General features: G+C 48.9%; 1 protein-coding gene across 4 annotated transcripts in view; it reads left to right on the plus strand.

Moving 5' to 3' along the window:
• Positions 1 to 18,291, plus strand: part of TMEM181 (transmembrane protein 181) — a 74,853-nt gene that overhangs the window by 53,058 nt on the left and 3,504 nt on the right. For 3 of the 4 annotated variants that reach the window (XM_073894172.1, XM_073894176.1, XM_073894174.1), the window contains exons 7-16: positions 5,475 to 5,555; positions 7,504 to 7,603; positions 8,130 to 8,260; positions 8,497 to 8,588; positions 9,666 to 9,723; positions 12,995 to 13,097; positions 13,724 to 13,775; positions 16,034 to 16,116; positions 17,213 to 17,302; positions 18,139 to 18,205. In XM_073894172.1, coding sequence (XP_073750273.1) covers positions 5,475 to 5,555; positions 7,504 to 7,603; positions 8,130 to 8,260; positions 8,497 to 8,588; positions 9,666 to 9,723; positions 12,995 to 13,097; positions 13,724 to 13,775; positions 16,034 to 16,116; positions 17,213 to 17,302; positions 18,139 to 18,205 — 857 coding nt within the window. The remainder of the gene's footprint in view (positions 1 to 5,474; positions 5,556 to 7,503; positions 7,604 to 8,129; positions 8,261 to 8,496; positions 8,589 to 9,665; positions 9,724 to 12,994; positions 13,098 to 13,723; positions 13,776 to 16,033; positions 16,117 to 17,212; positions 17,303 to 18,138; positions 18,206 to 18,291) is intronic. The other variant, XM_073894173.1, reaches the window with a different exon arrangement.

Here is an 18,291-nt window from a genome sequence, read left to right on the forward strand (position 1 = left end):
GTCCTTCAGTTTTCTGTCTGGTAGGCACCCTCCGGTTTCCATGTGAATTGAGAGGACTGGCAGCCGGCAGCACTTCGAGAAGCACTGACCAGATTCTTGGGTCATGCTTGCCCTGTTGTTCTCATAGGACAAATTACAAAAGCATATGTTAGGCTTTTCCCCTCCAAATATTTCCTTATAATATCTTTTGTATCAAGTGTTGGAAGTGTTGGAAACCCAGGCTGTGAATCTGAGCCTGGAGCCAATCCCAGGGGGTTGCTTAGTGCTGCACTAGGTTGCTGGGAGTACCACCGACCTGAGCAGCGAGTACCCCGATGTGCTCAACAAACGTTCAACGGTGAATGGAGAACTGGACCAGAACTCTGTAGGTTGTGATTAGGGAGAAATGGCCTAGGGTATAAAATGGATGCTTGGGGGCGCCTGGGTGGCTCAGTCGGTTAAGCGTCTGCCTTTGGCTCAGGTCATGATCCCTGGGTCCTGGGACTGAGTCCCGCATCAGGCTCCCTGCTCTGCGGGAAGCCTGCTTCTCCCTCTCCCACTCCCCCTGCTTGTGTCCCCTCTCTCGCTGTGTCTCTCTGTCAAATAAATCTTTTAAAAAAATAAATAAATAAAATAAAATGGATGCTTGTTCCAAAGTCAGTGTGCAGTATGGCAGGGTGAGCCCAGTCTCTGGAAGAACAGAGGTGGCTTTGTGAAGGCCAGAGGACCTTGCTGCACATGCCAGTGAATGGATTGATGACTCTTAAGATTTCAAAGTAAATGTCTGGAGCCTGAATGTTTTCTGGGAGTTCATTCTATTTCCTTTTACTTATTTTACTTTTTAGTTTCAAACGTACACATTCATGCTTAAAAGTAAACGCAAAAACAAACTCCCCTAATTCCATGCAGTGAGGTCCTCGCAATGGCTGCCGTCCCAATCATGGTGCTGGCGCAGGCACTGGCCGGCTGTTTGACAATCCCTGTGGGCCCTTCTCCTAGTCCTGGCATCACTGTGTCCATTGTCTGCAGCCAAGGGGCCAGGGCCCTGTTCTCTGAACTTCCCACATTCTTCTTGGGCTCCCTCAAGGGAAAAGAAAGGCTTTTCAAGCCATTGGCACAAGTGAATACCAGACTGGGTTGGGAGGCTGGCCTGGTCCCAGGAGAACACGGAGGGGATTCCTCTCAGCTGCTGCTGGCGAAGGCATCCTCCCGCAGAGAAATGCCAGGTGGACATGGTTTCCCTGGATCAGGAAGGACAGGGGGAAGGCACAGCAGGAGCTAAGGAGGACTGTTCTGAGGGTCTGCTGTGCACCAGCCACCAGCCCAGGGCTCCGGCCACGCCGGTGAAGGCCCAAATTGAGTGCTTTGTTCCATGTCACCGTCTTCCTCCTCCCTTCTGGGAACTCTTAGTGTAGAACTGAAGGCACGTTTTACGTTTAGCTACATTTATTGGATAAAGCATTGTTTTCTAGGGTTAATTTTTAAAGTGAGCGAGTTGTTTTATACTGTTTTGACAGAGTCCCCCTCCCTTAGGGGTTCCTTAGTTATTTTCCTTCTCAGTCTCTTGAGGGTCAGATACTTTCATCACTGTAACTTTAAACGTATTTTGTGAATTTTTTTTCCTGAAGCTAACACTTTTTCTTTCTTGATTGTGCCTTACAATCTGTTTTTTCAAACTAAGATACGTATTACTTTTTTCTATTTGAATATCATGTTGATACCCCACATCAGTGCTCATAACTGCTACCGTGATGATTTTGTAAATGATACTATTTGACATTTAAACACCATAGCAATGATCATAATAGTTGCATTATGTTTCAGATTTATAATAGCGGCTGCTATTTATTGAACTTGTGCTGTTTGTCAAGCACTGTGCTAAACTTTTTGTAAGCATCATTTTAGTTAAATGTTCTGATAGGGCGCCTGGGTGGCTCAGTTGGTTAAGCGACTGCCTTCGGCTCAGGTCATGATCCTGGAGTCCCGGGATCGAGTCCCGCATCGGGCTCCCTGCTCGGCGGGGAGTCTGCTTCTCCCTCTGACCCTCTTCCCTCTTGTGTTCTCTATCTCTCATTCTCTCTCTCTCAAATAAATAATAAAATAAAATCTTTAAAATAAATGTTCTGATAATTCTGTAAAGTAGATAATAGTATCCCCATTTTATGGAAGAGAAATCTGAGGGTTAGTGAGATTAAGCTAGTTTCCCAGCTAGAAAATGGAAGGGCTGAGATTTGAACCTGAGTCTCTGATTTCAAAATTCATATGCCCTTAATCACTGTGATTTCTACTTTCTCATTAACATTTGATTGTTAATTGTTTTTTGTTTGATGGCTCTGTTGAAGTATAATTGACATACAATGAAGTGCACATATTTAAAATATAAAATTTTATCCATTTTGACATATGTACACTGGGAAACACTCACCATAATCAAGACAATATGGATGCCCTCAGTCCCTAAAAGTTCCCTCATGCCCCTTCCTCCTGTTACCTTCTCATCCACCAGCCACCACTGATCTGCTTTCATTACAGATTGATTTGTATTTATGTAAAATTTTAGTATATGTGCTGCCGTAGCGAGCACGTATTTATGTAAAATTTTATATAAACACGGGGTGCCTGGGTGGCTCAATTGGTGAAGTGTCCAACTCTTGATTTCGACTCAGGTTGTGATCTCAGGGTCATGAGGTCGAGCCCTGCATCAGGCTCCATGCTCAGCGGGGAGTCTGCTTGAGATTCTTTCTCCCCCTTTCCCCCTGCCCTCCCACCCCCTGCTTGTACTCTCTCTTTCTAAAATTAATAAATAAGTAAATCTTTTAAAAATGTTTATATAAACACCATCTTACAATATGTTTGAATTCTTTCACTCAGTACAATTATTTTGAGATTAACTGATGCTGTTGGGTATATCATTTGTTCATTCCTTTTGTTCTGGTGTGCCGACACAGCATAGATTATTTGTGCATTCACCTGTTGAGGGACATTGAGATGGTCTCCAGTTTAGGGCTGTTTGTGGTACAGCTGCTGTGAACACCTGTATGTAAATCTTTGTGTGGACATGTGCTTTCATGTCTCTTGGGTAAATACCCAGGATTGGAGTGGCTGGGTCCTGCGGTAGGGTTTGACTGTGTGAGAAACTGACAAACTGTTTCCAAAGCAGTTGTATTGCTTTACGTTCCCTAAGCAGCGTACGGGAGAGCTCCAGTTGCCTAAGCAGCGTACGGGAGAGCTCCAGTTGCCTCACATCCTCGTCAGCACCGGTATGGTTGTGTTTTTAATTTTGGCCGTTCTAGTCGGTGTATAGTGGTGGTATTTCTTGCGCGGTGACTTTTATCTGCAGTACTTTGAAAATGTCTTCTGCCTGGCACTTTTCTGGCCAGAAATCTGCTGTCTTTCCTTATCTTTGTCCCCTGAATAGATGCTTCTCTCCTCCCACCCCCTCTACCCTGACTTGTTAGACTTCTCTCTTACTTATTTAAACAATTTGATTCTGGTGTTCCTTGATGTACTTTACTTCCTTTCTCTTACTTAGGGTTCACTGAGTTCTTCAGTTTGTGAGTTCATAATCTTCATTAAATTTGGAAAATTTCTGTCATTATGTCTTCAAATTTTTTTTTAATTCCCCTCCCCCCCCCCGCCCTCGGGTCAAAAACACATCTCTTAGGCCACTTGAAGTTGTCTCACAGCTTATGCTCTGTTCAGTTTTGTGCTGGTTCATTTAAAATCATGTCTGTTGGCACGTCTCCATGTTCGCTCATCTCTGTCATGTCTCTTCCACTGTTGTTGCTCTTCCAGATTCTGACCTCATGTGTTCAGACTTTCCTCCAGCTTCTTGCTGCCCTTATCTGCTAATTCCGTGTCATCTGGGATTCCTGGAGCAGTTTTGATTGATTTGTTTTTTTCCTCGTTACAGTTCAGATTTTCTTGTTTTTTTACGTTAGGTTTTTTTCTCTTTCTTTTTTCCCTATCTTTCTTTTTTGAGTATAGTTGACACACACAGCGTTACATGTCTGGTATTTTTTATTTAATGCCAGGCATTATTGATGTTAGATTTTGTATTCTTATAGATGTCTTTGAGCTTTGTTCTGGGATGTTGTGAAGTTACTTGGAAATAGCTTGACTTTTTTAGGCCTTGCTTTTAAACTTCTCTAGGTGGGACCAAAGCAGCATGAAGTCTAAAGCTACTTTCTTCCCACCACTGGTGTATGCTACCCAGTGCCCCTTTGTGCATCATGCCCTGATCAGTGTGCAGGTGGAGACGTGAGGGGGACCACCTTTGGCAGGTGTCCAGAGCTCTGTCCTCCAGCTCTCCTCTCAGTACTCTGTACTTTGAATCACAGCCAGTGGATGGTCTCCCTGGACTTCCAGCAGTGTGTCCATGATTCTCTGCTTGGGCTCCCTCCGCACCATGGCTCGGGGCAGCTAGAGGGTGCACCTCTCTCTTACCAGCCAGAGATGACTGTCCTTCATTGCTTCCTGTGCAGTGTCTTAAACTGTGTGTATGTGTCATGTGTGTATGTGTGTGTGCCTGTGTGTGGGTGTGGGTATTTTAATGTTTCAGGTAAGTTAGGTAAATCTCATGTCTATAACTCTATTCTGAAGTAGATTTTTCAAAATTACTCAAATGATTTTAAATGCATTAAAACAGTGGGGCTCACTGGCCCAGTGCAGTGCAGTGTTCTGGGGTCTGGTGAGAAATCTGGCTTGTGACCAAGGTTGGAAGGGCTGCCTTCTGCCTGCCATCGTATGTGATGCATGCATCCTCTGCTCTGTTAGGTGTATACTTGGTAGGAGTGAATCTACTCAGTCAGCATGAGAGCTGACACCTGTAATTCCATTGTACTTTTTGGTGTCAGATTCATATTTATGTGTTTCACTTAATCTTTTTTTAGACTATCCTACCTACTCAGATTTTTGCATCTTTTAAAAATCTGTTTCTTTTAATGGAAAGCATGGCTTTTTCTAATAAAGGGATTGACAGTATTGGATTTTCTTTTTTAGAGATAGTGCGTGTGAGGGTGGGGGCGGGCAGAGAGAGGGAGAGAGGGAATCTTAAGCAGGCTCCACAATCAGCGCAGAGCCTGATGCGGGGCTCGATCTTGCAACCCTGAGATCATGACCTGAACCAAAATCAACAGTCAGATACTAAACTGACTGGGCCACTCAGGCACCCCGACAGCATTGATTTTTTGATATGAAATTTATAAGTCAAATGTTCTTCTTGTGATTACAGAATAATGTCAGATTTATCATTAGTATGACCATTTAAAACTATTTCCAACTCCTGTAATTAAGATTTTCAAAGTCTGTGTCCTTTAATATAAAAATAAAATGTACTAAGTGTTAAAATTTTTAGACCAGGTAAAAAGGCATAAGAAAAGAGAACATTTAAAATTATAGTATTGTATCTAGAGATAACTATTATTACTAATCTGGTGTACTTCCTTTTAGATGGATTTTTTTTTTCCAAATTATTTTCCTGCTTTACATTTTAGTGGAAGACTTATGACCCTGCATTTTCCCAATTGGAAATTTGGTTCCGATTCGTCTTTGTGGTGCTTACCTTCATTGTCACTGTAAGTCCCTTTTGCCTGACAGACCACGTCAGAATCCTAACAAGGGCAGAGTTAATTTATGAATTATGATTATCACAGTGTGAACCATGGAGGCGAACCATAAGAGCCTCTTAACTATGGAGAACAAAGAGGGTTACTGGAGGGAAGGCGGGAGGGAGGATGCCTGAATGGGGGTTGGGTATAAGGAGGGCATGTACTGGGATGAGCACTGGGTGTTGTATATAAGTGACAAATCACTAACTTCTACTCCCGAAACCAGTATTACACTATATGTTAACTAGGCTGAATTTAAATTAAAAAAAAAAAAGTGAACCACACAGGAGATTTATCTGAACTCAGATGCTCCATCCAACGGGCCGACCTGATATTACCAAATACTCCGAATGTCAGCTAGGTGCTACCGTGCAAAAAGAGAGCTTGGTATCAGTTCGTAAGGACCTCTGTGTGGTGTCACAGTGGTGACAGACCTCTTTCAAGTAAATGCTCATCAGGGTGCAATGACAGTGCCATTTCACCTGCCTTGTTTGAACGACCTTCTTTTTACACAGGCAGATAACGGCACATGCTTGGGTTTTTACGTTTGGAAAATTGTACCAGATCTTTTGGTCTCTGGGTTTTTTCAGGAGGAAGGCCGCAGATGAGTGGGTTTGGCAGTACAAGCTTTTGACTCCTTTGGGCTCTGAGTTCAGTGTCTGCAAGCACCCTGTAACTTTGGGGGAAATGCTTACCCTTGAAGCACACGCAATCCCCACAGAGGCCCAGTCAGTGAAGATGGGAATTTAAAACTGGAGGAAGGACATCGATCCATACACACATATATACTGGAGGAAGAGGGGGTGTGCATTGGTACTCTGTGCCAACTGAAGGGTGATGGCCCATCCCTCAGCTGCTTGCCCCTTGCTGACACGGAGGGTGTGCCATTCAGGAGATTATCCCCTCTTTGCAGTGGGGGAATTGCCACCCAGGCAAGGATCACTTCACAGTCCAACTGTGCCCAGAAGGACATAGGCTCGTGGGGACAGATGTGTGAGAAAGGTGCCCCCTGGTGGTGACATGGGACCTGAGTGTGGATGGGGGTGAGGACATAGCCACTGGTGGATGGTGGAATCTGCAGAGAGCTGGAGATCACGGTCCCAGCCATGCCCAGGGCTTCCCCTAATGAACCTACTAAAGCTGAGTGGAGAGCAGCAGTTGGTGTTTGGTCAGCAGAAACCCTTGCTGTCTCTTGAAGTGTCTCTGTTGTCTGAGGGTCTGCTGCCACACTCTGGGGCCCAAAGGGCGGGCACCCATGGCATGATGTTCTCAAACAAGAGAAATGAGCCTGAGCCTCACAGCCTGGGAGAAATGGCCCATCAGCCCAGGAAGTCCAAATTCCCTAGGAAACCATTGGCTTATGTTAGATTACAGAAAAAAAAAAAAAAAAACCCAGAAAACTCCAGGTCTTTTTATACAAATTGTGTAATGTTTTAAAGTACTTTAAAGAAACTCCCATGGCTCAACACAGCTTCTTCAGGGAGGTGTTTGAAAATAAACACATCCTCTGACCATGGTTATCGGCCTCATTTCCTTTTGTTCAGGGAGCCCTGGTGCCCTCCTTAGAAGCTGGTGCCATCTGCAGATGTCGCCTGGCTGGGAGCGTGTGGCCTATCCCCAGGGAGGTCCTCTGTGTGGCTGTGTGGGGCCAACCTGAGAGAAGCAGCCTGTCCCAGGGGAGCTGGGAGGGGTGCGGGCAGGGGGTGATGGCCGGTGTATTCCCTGCCCCCTCCTGCCCCTGGGAGAACAGCTTGGGCCCTCTTACCCGCAGCTCCTTGCTGGTGATTCACATCTTGTCTCAGGGCAGCAAGGGGTTAACTCAGATTTGGCTGACCATCGGTCTGGGAAGACTTAACGTGCTGCTGAGCAAGGCGGAAGCAAACACAGTAACTTGCGTTGCTGATTCGGTTTGCAGTGCCTGTTTGCACATTCCCTCCGGAAGTTTTCCATGCGAGACTGGGGGATGGAGCAGAAGTGGATGTCCATTCTTTTGCCTCTGCTGCTGCTTTACAATGGTAGGTGCCCATTTTTGTTTTGGAGCTTTCCCCCTTTAAAGCGTAAAGCTGCAGAGTCTCCAGAAGAGCCTGGGCGCTGGAGGAACAGGTAGCCGCCACAGAGCATGGGAGCCGTGTGGCACCAGGCGGGGCAGATGCCTGGCAGCTCTCACGGACAAGTGACTGCTTGGGTAGTTAGAACCAGGAAGGGCCGCAGACACGGCGTGGCTGGCAGCGGCCAGCATGGCCGTCTGTTCTCTTCCCCTGCTTCAGAAAGCATTTGCTTGCAGAGTCGCCGCCGGACTCGCAGGCCTGTGGGAGCCACGGGTGGTGCAAGCAGACGGCGCTCTGTAGTGATCACTGCAGCGATCTGTTCATTGGCTTTTCGGTGTTTTGAAAGACAAAACAGCCTTTAGTTCACTACCTCCCTTTGGCTCTGACTGAGAAGAAGGTGATGGTGAGTCCTGCCCTCACCGAGAGGACAGATGCCCTGTGCTGGGTGGGGAGAGCCTGCGTCCATCAGGCCCTTCTGTCTGTTGCCTTCCAGATCCGTTCTTCCCCCTCTCCTTTCTGGTGAATAGCTGGGTTCCGGGCATGCTGGACGATCTCTTTCAGTCCATGTTCCTATGTGCCTTGCTGCTCTTCTGGCTCTGTGTGTATCATGGGGTACGCGTCCAGGTGAGTGTCCGCCCAGCCCTGCCGGAGGGGGTCCGAGACTCCGCCCTTCTGGCCCACACTCTGGTGACAGTCCTTATAATCAGTGTCTCCTTGAGAATCTGTCTTCAGCCTCCGTCAGCAGAAGAGTTCATGCTATGTGGAAATGATCGGAGTGTCTGTGATCTAGTGTGGTCTACTAGGGGTTAATGGTTTGCTAGAATTACTAGCTTATTTCTTATTTTTTCTTTGATTTTTAGGGAGAAAGGAAGTGTTTGACTTTCTATTTGCCTAAATTCTTCATTGTTGGACTATTGTGGTTGGCTTCTGTCACACTGGGAATATGGCAGACGTGAGTAATTTTGTTATGTGTGAAACCTCAGGCATGGAAAGCATTTGACAAAGGTGGACAGATCCGAAGTCTCACTGTATTTTGTGAACCCATCCGGAAAGGAATCTGTCACCAGGGTTTCAAGACTTGATAGCGTGACTTGAACTGAGGATTCATTTCAGCCTGACTGGCATGTAGGTAACACAGTTCTAGTCTCAGCTGGAAAATGAAAAACCACGTCATTTTAGATTTCTCCTTCAAAGTGGCAAAGACGTCGTTGTCTGTAGGAATGGTACTCAGGGGGCCTGGCTCACTCCTCCTCACCAGAAGCTTTAGTTTCTCCTTGGGCTTGCACCCGTGAACTCCCCATCCCTGCACCGGCTCCTGAGGCTTATGGTGACATAGTGGTTTTGTCCTTCTGTAAAGTGGGACCAATGCACAAGACTGAGGTGGTTACAGCCAGATGCACCCGAGTGGGATTTTCTGCAGAAACGAGTTCCATTCCAGGGTTATGGTTTTGGCCTTCGGCACGTCTGACTCCATGGCCCAGTAATGACCGTACTCAGCCCACCTCGTCTCCCTGCCCTGTCCCTGCCTCCTTACAGCTACCCAGCTTCACTTTAAAATGAGTTGGTGGAAGTCGGCGCTGACTTTTATAGCTTGCTTTGTGTACTTGTCTCTCCCGAGTGCCCATACGTGCCATTGAGAATTTGCCTGAAAACAGTTCTTGACGTTGCAGGAGAGATAGTATAGGGAGTTTTTGTAACGGAAAATACTGTAGCTTCACCGTATAGACGACTGCAGGCAAACAGTTTAGTAGCACTAGATGCATTTCTAGTGTGAAATTTAGGATTACTTTTTAAAAATCTTACTGTTGGTTAATTAGTTTATGTTAATAAGATTGATTGATTGATCGATCATCTCTACACCTAATGTGGGGCTTGAACTCAGAACCCCGAGATGAAGAGTTGCACGCTCTACTGACTGAGCCAGCCAGGCACCTCTGTTAAAAAGTTTTTGTAAAAAGCCAAATGAAAGTATATGATGAAAAGTAAGCTAGTTATTGATCTCTGATTTTTTATAATACTGTATTTTCAGAGTTAATGAATTACACGATCCAATGTACCAGTATCGAGTTGACACAGGAAATTTTCAGGTAAGGATTATTAATGATGCCTGAGGGTTTTATTTAAATGCTGTTTTTAAAAAATACTCAATTTGGTAACTTAAATTGTGCTGCTGACATGAGCTTGCTAACTGGCTATTTAGGGGAGACTATAGAAGGTTCATGGGTGCAAAATTTGGAAAAATGTGTGAGTAGTATGAAAAATAAGTTGCTTTTTTTTTTTTAAAGATTGTATTTATTCATTCGAGACACACAGATAGAGAGAGAGAGCATGAGCAGGGGGAGAGGCAGAGGGAGAGGGAGAAGCAGGCTCCCCGCTGAGCCAGGAGCCGGACATGGGGCTTGATCCCAGCACCCTGGGACCATGACCTGAGCCGAAGGCAGATGCCCAACCATCTGAGCCACCCAGGCGCCCCAAAAAATAAGCTTTTGAAAACAAAGTTGTCGGGGTGCCTGGGTGGCTCAGTCAGTTAAGAGTGTGCCTTCAGCTTAGCTCATGATCCTGGGGTCCTGGGATTGAACCCCCATCAGGTTCCCTACTCAGCGGGGAGTCTGCTTCTCTCTCTCCCTCTGCAGATCCCCCTGCTTGTGCTCTCTCTCTGTCTAAAATAAAAAAGATTTTATTTATTTGAGAGAGTGAGTGAGAGAGAGAATGAGCAGGGGGAAGGGCAGAGGGAGAGGGAGAAGCAGACTTCCCGCTGAGTAGGGAGTCTGATGTGGGGCTCCATTATGGGACTCTTGGATCATGACCTGAGCTGAAGGTAGATGCTTAACTGACTGAGTCACCCAGGCGCCCCAAGAAATAAAATCTTAGAAAAAAAGTTTGAAAGAATATTTGGTAGAAATTGCCCTCGCTTAGAAGGCGGCTATTTGGTGTGAAATGAGCATTCTTTACCTAATACGTCTTTTTGCTAAATGTCCAGACTTAGTTTTCCAGAACTAGAGGTAGTATTTGTTTATAAACACTGAAATTCGTTTTTAAAAGAAGGAGGTCTTGGGGCGCCTGAGTGGTGCAGTCGGTTAAGCATCTGACTCTTGGTTTCAGCTCGGGTCATGATCCCGGGGTCCTGGGATTGAGCCCTGCATCTGTAAGGCTCCCTGCTCAGTGGGGAGTCTGTCTCTCCCTCTGACACCGCTCCCCCCACCCCCCCGGTCTCACTGGCTCTCTCTCAAATAAATAAATAAAAAATCTTTTTAAAAAAAGTTGTCACTCCCATTCCTTGGTTTATGGTTGAGGCACAGAAGTTGTGTCAGATTTTAGGAACATTGTAGAGCAATTAAGAAAACATTTTTGTTCATTTAATTCTCTAAAGTCGAGAAAGGTTTCCAAGCGAATGAATGGAGCGGCCAGGCCAGCTTGTGTGGGCCTGCAGGCCTGACAGCCACAGGGCCCAGCACCCTGGGTGATGCTCTGCTCTCACCAATTTAGAACACTTTGTACTTTCAGACAAGGGGTCCAGTGTCTTTATTTTACACAGAGGTCTGCAAATGGCAGTCAACCCCAAGTGTGGCTTTCCCTCGAGTCTCCAGGTTTATCGACATCCCTTGGCATCTCAGGGCGGCCCCTCCTGGGCGCAGCTGGCTGCTGAGCCCAGGTGTGGATGTGCGAGGGGCCGGGGGCCAGAGGGAGCCCTGCAAGGTGTCTAGGAGGCATGCTCCCAGCAGGGCAATCCCAGAGGTACAGAGTTGAATCCTGAGCTTGGGTGATATCCAGCATTTCTCTGGATGCTTTGCAGAGCTTCCCATGAAGTGGTAAAATCTGTGGTTCTTTATGGGAATGGCCTCTGAGAAAGAGGGAGGTTTAGTGTGAATGATGGTATCTTGAAAGATGTGTAACTTGTGTTGAGACGACACATGTCATAGCAAGTGGTATGAGCACCTGATTCTTACCATATTTCAGCAGGGGAGTGCCGGTAGCCTTTCCATTCCATTATTTAGAAGTTTGAGGAGTTCTGAAGGTTGCTTGGTGTATGCCTCGTGAACATTGTACCATGATCTTTGTCCTCAAAGCATATAGGACCTTGTGAAGGAGAAAAAGCTTAGCAGTAAGTACAGACCAGTGTGCAGTGTCCTGCCAGCTATGTCCTTACGGACAGTGGGCCCGAGTTACTAGGGGGAGGAGGTGTCTTTATTTGTGTTTTGTTCTTTTCTTAGCCTCATAATGCTTTAGTAAGTTTTTTGGGGGGAGGGGTTGTGCCTGGAGCTGGAGAGCAGGGGTGGCATTCCAGGCCAGGGAAGGGAGACGCTGTTGCAGAGTTGTGTGGGGCGGCGGGCCTCGGAGGAAGCCATGCAGGAGACCTGAGTCAGGGCAGGCCCAGTGAGGTCTGCGCCTGAGAGGGGCACTGGACACCCCTGGAAGGCTTGAGGCCATGTGTGTGAGGGGCTGAGCCTCAGAGCAGCCTTTTCTTCTTGAGGGCATGACACTAAAGGAAGGGCCAGGGAAGAGCTGCTTTGACACATTCTCAGGGAAGATTCTGCAGACCCTAGTGACAGGTCATATACAAAGGGCTGTTGGTTGAGTGTAACTCCCCAGATTTAGATAAAATAATATAGGTTCGTGCTAATCTGTTACTAGAGCTTTTGTCTGGTCCAGTCCCCTCATTTTTCATGTGAGGAAACTGAGGGGCGGTCAGGGGTCTTGTCGGAGGTCACACGGGGCTAGTACCTGGGCCAGTGTACCAGCTTCCTGGACAGCCTGCTGGTCAAACCTGTGCTCCTGGGGGCCCGCCTCCAACCCTTCCGAGTCCTCTGTTTTCTCTCTGCAAAAGGGATAATACTGCAGTCTCTCCTAAAGAGTTGTTGCGCAGGTTGGATTGACCAGGAACACGAAGCACTTGGCCAGCACTTGGAAGGACTTGAGCAAGGCAGCTGTCACCGTGGTTATGGTCACCTCTCCCCTTCTCAGTCAGTGGCCTATGTCCATTACTAGAGGAAACACTGGAAACCAGAGACCTGCCGAAAACTGAAAAAACCTGAAGACCCGCCACTGGTGTATTGAGCACCTGCCCCGTCCAGGCCCTGTGCTAGGAGCTTTCCGTGCGTCCTGGAAGGAGCTTGGATTCTGGCTCATCTGACTAGCAAGGGCTGGGGCTGTCCCCCTGGTGAGACACGTGTGCCCACAGACAGGATGAGAGGCCAAGTCTAGCCAAGGAAGTCGCGGCGGTGGGAACACGTTCTTGTTCTGTGCTATGGAGTGTGACCTTCAGGATTCTAGGCCCCTATCAAAAATGTTTGGCTTCCCTGCTTGTGGCGGTGTTGGAAGAAGGAGCAGTGCTGAGCCCCTGATCTTGTGTCGTTCTAGGGAATGAAGATTTTCTTCATGGTGGTGGCAGCTGTGTATATTTTGTACCTTCTGTTCTTGATAGTGCGGGCCTGTTCCGAGCTACGTCACATGCCTTATGTAGGTAAGTGCCACCTCACATACTGCCCAAGGCAAGGTGGGCCAGGAGTTGACCTCACACAGCGGGAGAGGTGGCTGGAGTCCACCCAGCAAGAGGCCTGACCTGGATGGGGACCTGTCCCACTCCCTCACGCTGGGGGGAACCAGTGCCTTCAGTCCCTGGGGAGCCACAACAGGGCTGAATGGTTAACTCTGGGCCTTTTAGACAGTGCCTCAGACCAGCACTGGAGGGAGGCCTGTGGGGTGGAAGCCCCCTGGGGCCCTGGGTGCCAGTGTGACTATTGGAGCTGCCTGGATCCTTCCAGAATCATACCTTGCAGAGGATGTGGCTGGGGCCATTTTCCTAGTCCTGAGTCAGGGCAACTCACCTGAACTCCTAGGATCCTTTCCCTCAATCTGTCACAACCAAATAATAATGGCCATCGTGTCTCTGGGGACCCTCCTTGACTCTGGGGAGGTGGGACAGCATTTCTTCTGGGCTTCAGGTGCACACAGGCTTAAAGTCCAGAGGGAGGAGGGGTTTTGTTCAGGAGGCTTTGTTTATTTTTTTGTCTTTATTTTTAAGCTCCCTGAGATGAGAATGGAATTTACTTCCCAAGTGGTTTAATGGGGTATTTATTTCTTTTTCAGATCTCAGGTTAAAATTTTTGACTGCATTGACTTTTGTAGTGCTTGTCATTAGGTAAGAAGACTTTATTTCTTCAAAGAAGCAAAACAGCGAAATTGTATTTTTCTGTCATGAATATCTTTTCTCCCCTTTTAACAGTTAATTTTAGGGCATTTCTAGCCATATCTGTTCATTAGGTCAGAGGGCCTCTTGCGCAGGGCAGGCACTGAGTGTGCACAGCGGCCGGGAGAGCTCCTGTTGTGTTGTAAACGCCCCAGGGAATGGCCAGGGACTGAGGAGTGTCGACCGAGCCCGCCAGCCCCGCGCTGGTGGAGCCCCTACTTGCTCTGCCGGCGCCATGTTGGAGCAGCCACAGCCCAACGCAGGGTAAAGGACTAGAATGCCATGCGTGTGTACTTGGCACCTGGCATCCTTTTGGTGCTCCAAGGAGAGGACTGTGCATTTGAATTCGGTACCGTGGGTGTCCTTGACCTGCAGCACGGTGGCCCCGGGGGGAGGGGACGCTTCAGTGGGAGTCTGCGGAGGCTGAGGCCCAGGGACAACGCTGTTTCTGTGAATGTATGCCAGGTCATTGTCAGGTTGTTTGTGGTTTGTCTCTTTCTGCTAAAATCCAAGTCCAGAGGGAAAAAAATCTAGTCACTTGCCTTTCTTCCTTGGTGGTTTAGATGGCAAATAAGTGGCTGCCAGCCCTTTTCCTAGGCGGGAACCGCATGGAGACTCTGAGAGGCTGGCTTTGCAGGGCAGCTCTGGGTTCCCCGGCTGCCTGAGATGCAGCCTCCCGTGGGCACCCGTGTCCCTTCCCCTCTGGGTCGTGCTCATCGTTCACCACACCACATGAACTCAGCGTGGACTTTCGTGAGCTTGCGCTACTTCGTTCAGCATCTGCGTTCACCTGGAAACCGCAGTGCCTGCATCGTGTAGGCAGCCGTTCCTCAGCGCCTGGTGCACAGGTGGTCTCTGCTTGTCACACGTGCTCCCTCATGCACCCTCGTGCCCTTTTACACATACACACACTCCTCACACACCCCCTCACACACACACACTCCCTCGGACTCTCACATCCCGTCTCACACACCCCCCCACACACACACCACTCATATACGCTCCCTCTCACACCCCTTCACACACACACTCACACCCCCTCACACACACTCTCTCTCTCTCTCACACACACCCTTCACATCCCCTCACACATCCTCACTCTCATGCTGAGTCCACAGGTTGGGACTCTGTAGAGTCTGACTTAGAAGTCATTCTGCCTTTATGGTCTTTCTTCATATAAGTTTCAAGGGGACTCATTTATTTGTCCAAAAATTGTGTATGGAGTGTCTGCTCCGGTCAGCAGGCCAACAAGTTCCTCCCTATCACGGGGCTTATATTCCAGTGGAGGAAGACGGTGATAAACAAGTAGATAAATAGCATAAGTCCTATAATGAAAACCAAGAGATGTGATGGCAGAAGAGGTTCGGCTTTAAACAGGGACTGGAGGGGACATTTCTCTGAGGAGGGGACACTGGCCTGGGGCCTGAGGGAGGAGCCCTGGAGACACATGGGGACAGCAGTGTCCCAGGAGGTGAGGATGTGAAGGGAGGGTGGCCCCCAGAGAGGTGAGGTCGGGCCCTGCACGCCGCCAGTTGGAGTCCCAGTTTATTTTCGGTGATGGGAAGGAACCCTTGGGAGGCATCAAAGCCGGGAGGTGAAGGTCTCCGATTTGTGTTTTTGTTAGCGATCGGTCTTGGTCCTTGTGGACAGTGGACCACAGGGAGGGGAGAGGAGCGCGGGGTGCTGATTTGGAAGCTGTGGAGTTGTTCAGGGGAGAGCCGCGTTGGCTGTGGAGCTCCGTGTCCTCAGAACCTCTGTCCTCATGTATCTGCAGGCGGGTGTCTGAACAGAGGTGCCATGCTTCCTCACTGTGAGAATCGCTGAGCCCGAGGAGGGAAATGTGAATTCCTCAGGGCCTTGTCATTTGTGGTAGGAGTTGGTCGTGGAAATGAGATCTAAGGCAGTGCGAGAAGGGAAGGATGTGCTGATGGGGTGCTTCCGGGCCCCTGATGCGGGGCTGCGACATGGTCGGTGTCATGGTTAGCTGCTTCTGCCCCAGCAGCGGCCCTCCTGACTCTGAGACCAAGCACCTGAGGCAGGGGTGCTGTGTGCGTGTGCGCATGTGCTCTCGCAGGGCCGGGAGTGCTCACGGGTCTGTGCGGAAATCGTAGTGAATGGACCATGTGCACAGGGTGAACGGAATGAGTTCTGTGAAGCTAGTGCCATTTCCTCATCTCTGTTTACTTATTGTCCCTCCCCCTTTTTTTCAGCATCGTCATCCTTTATTTAAGGTTTGGAGCACAAGTATTACAAGACAATTTTGTAGCTGAACTGTCAACTCACTACCAGAATTATATCCTTTCAGTGGGAAGCCTTCAGCCTTCAGGAACACGCTCTGCATGGGGTGGTTAGCGTGTCAGGGCTGCAGACATGAAGAAGAGGCAGGTCACCGCACTGTGGTGCCTTGTGTGCTGCGGGCCTCACCACGGCCCACCCCCGTGGGCAGCAGCTCAGGCTCGGCAGGGCGAAGCGGTCCCGAGGGAGTCGCACTCCCCAGCTGCTCTCCCCACCACCCTGCTCTCCGGTCCCTGGGGATTCTTCGGGAACCCAAGCTCCATTCAGAACCTCGCATCAGTCTGAGGTGCCTGTTCTCCCCACAGAGCACTGAGGGGGAGGCTGAGCCCGATTGGAGAGTCCTCTCTCCCCATCACCCAGATTTATCCAGCTGCGGTGTCCACAGGTTGTGCTGATTAGGGCAGTTTAAGCCTGTGTCCCCAGAAAAGGCTCATAAGGTAGCAGGATGTCCTTCGATTCCTGAGGGTGCCTGAGACACGTGGGACAGGCTCCGTGTCCACTAAACTCCCCTTCAGGTGCTTGGCCTCTGACAGAGCTGGCCACTCCTCCCTTCGGTGATGGCGTCCGTCAGAGGGCGCTTTACAGTTGATCCCTTATATCTTAGCTTCTTTCCTTGGGGCTTCTTATATCCTTAGAAGTAATGCAGGATTTTTCCAAATTTTAGGGGCTGGATTTCACACTAACCTTTTATCAGCTTCTCAGAGGGGTCTGTAATGCAGAAAAGATGAAGAACGACTGGTTTGAGAGACGGTTCCAGTTCTTGATTTCATTCTTTACCCATACGTGTGCACGGCCCTCCTGCCCTCTGTGAGTAACTTGATCACATCAGATCCTGCCACCTCCAGAGGTTTCCATGGATAGAAAAGAGCACGGTGCACCTGTTATTTACAGGTGACCTTGAAAGGTTATTGTAACCTTTGGCCTGTGGGGTCCTGCTGTTTGGGCCGTGGAACCCCGAGGTCCTCGCTGGTGGTGAGCAGTGGAAAGGACTGCTGGTGGTTAGAAGGAGCAGCCAGACTGAAAGCAAAGACCCCAGCTGAAATGTCCAAATACGTAGTGTTCCGGGGCTGCTGATTTCCCTTGACCAGTATCACCAGCTGAATTCTTATCTTTCTATGGCTTGTTGAACTTTTACCTCTACACTTTGGCCTTTGTGTATTCTCCATCGAAGAACGCCCTGTATGGTAAGCCACTCTGGGGCTGGGTTGCTGGCCAGATGGCTTCACAGCAGTTCAGGACCCACATTCCGGGTTCCCCTAACCCTAGCACAGAGAGACGAGGTAAGCTGCAGGGTAGTTAGAACACAGCATGTGCTGTGTCATTACAGCACAAGATGGGAACAGTGGTTCCTGTAGTGGGTCCCGGCACAAGCATGTCCCTCAGCCGTGTGAAGCCAGGTCTGTTGCATGCTCATGCCATGGCCATTCAGAGAAAGCCAGAATGTAAGAAGAGCCAGACTGTCACACAGGCTGAAAAGGACGGGAACTTCCTGGAACTTGGGCAGTGGTGTAGCATTTCAGGCCCACTGCCTGACTTCCGTGTTGTGTGAGTTCTCAAAGCACTTTCGTGAAGAGGTCCCACTCGAGCCTCACAGCAGCTCTGTGATGAAGATGCAGTTAGTGCCTCCTGAGATGAAGAAATGAGGCCGAGTGGCTTGCTTCCTTCCAGGGGTGGGAGGGAGCAGGGAGGGCGCCTCTGGTCTCCCGGGCGTTTTCCGCCCCTGCTACCCACGTGGACTTGGGAGAGCGTAGCCGGATCACAGCTGCCATTGGAGGGTTCGTCCTGGAGCCTCTCTGCTCTGGGTGCTTCCACCATGCGGCCTGCCCAGCAGCCTGCCAAGTAGTGATGCTGCCCCTGGCTTGAATGTGAGAAACAGGCTCGGGAGCGAGATTTGTTCAGGTCACACGGATAATTGGTGGAAGCTGGGATCTGAATCCTGCTCTTTCGGACTCCTGTCCTTTCCCAGTAGCATCTTGCCTCCCTGGGCTAATCACATAAAAATGCTTTTGGTGGCTTCCAGAGTCCCAGCTGAAAGACAACCCTGCATTCTCCATGCTGAATGACTCTGACGATGATGTGATCTATGGGTAAGTTCCTGCCTCTCTGAAGGCTGTCTATGGTGAGCGTTCCGCCTGGTTTTGTGCATTCACTCAACAGGTTGTTAATCATTCTA

This window comes from Callorhinus ursinus, unplaced genomic scaffold, assembly GCF_003265705.2.
Source record: "Callorhinus ursinus isolate GAN/ISIS: 27379988/994484 unplaced genomic scaffold, GSC_fseal_2.0 scaffold6, whole genome shotgun sequence".
Classification (NCBI taxonomy): domain Eukaryota; kingdom Metazoa; phylum Chordata; class Mammalia; order Carnivora; family Otariidae; genus Callorhinus; species Callorhinus ursinus.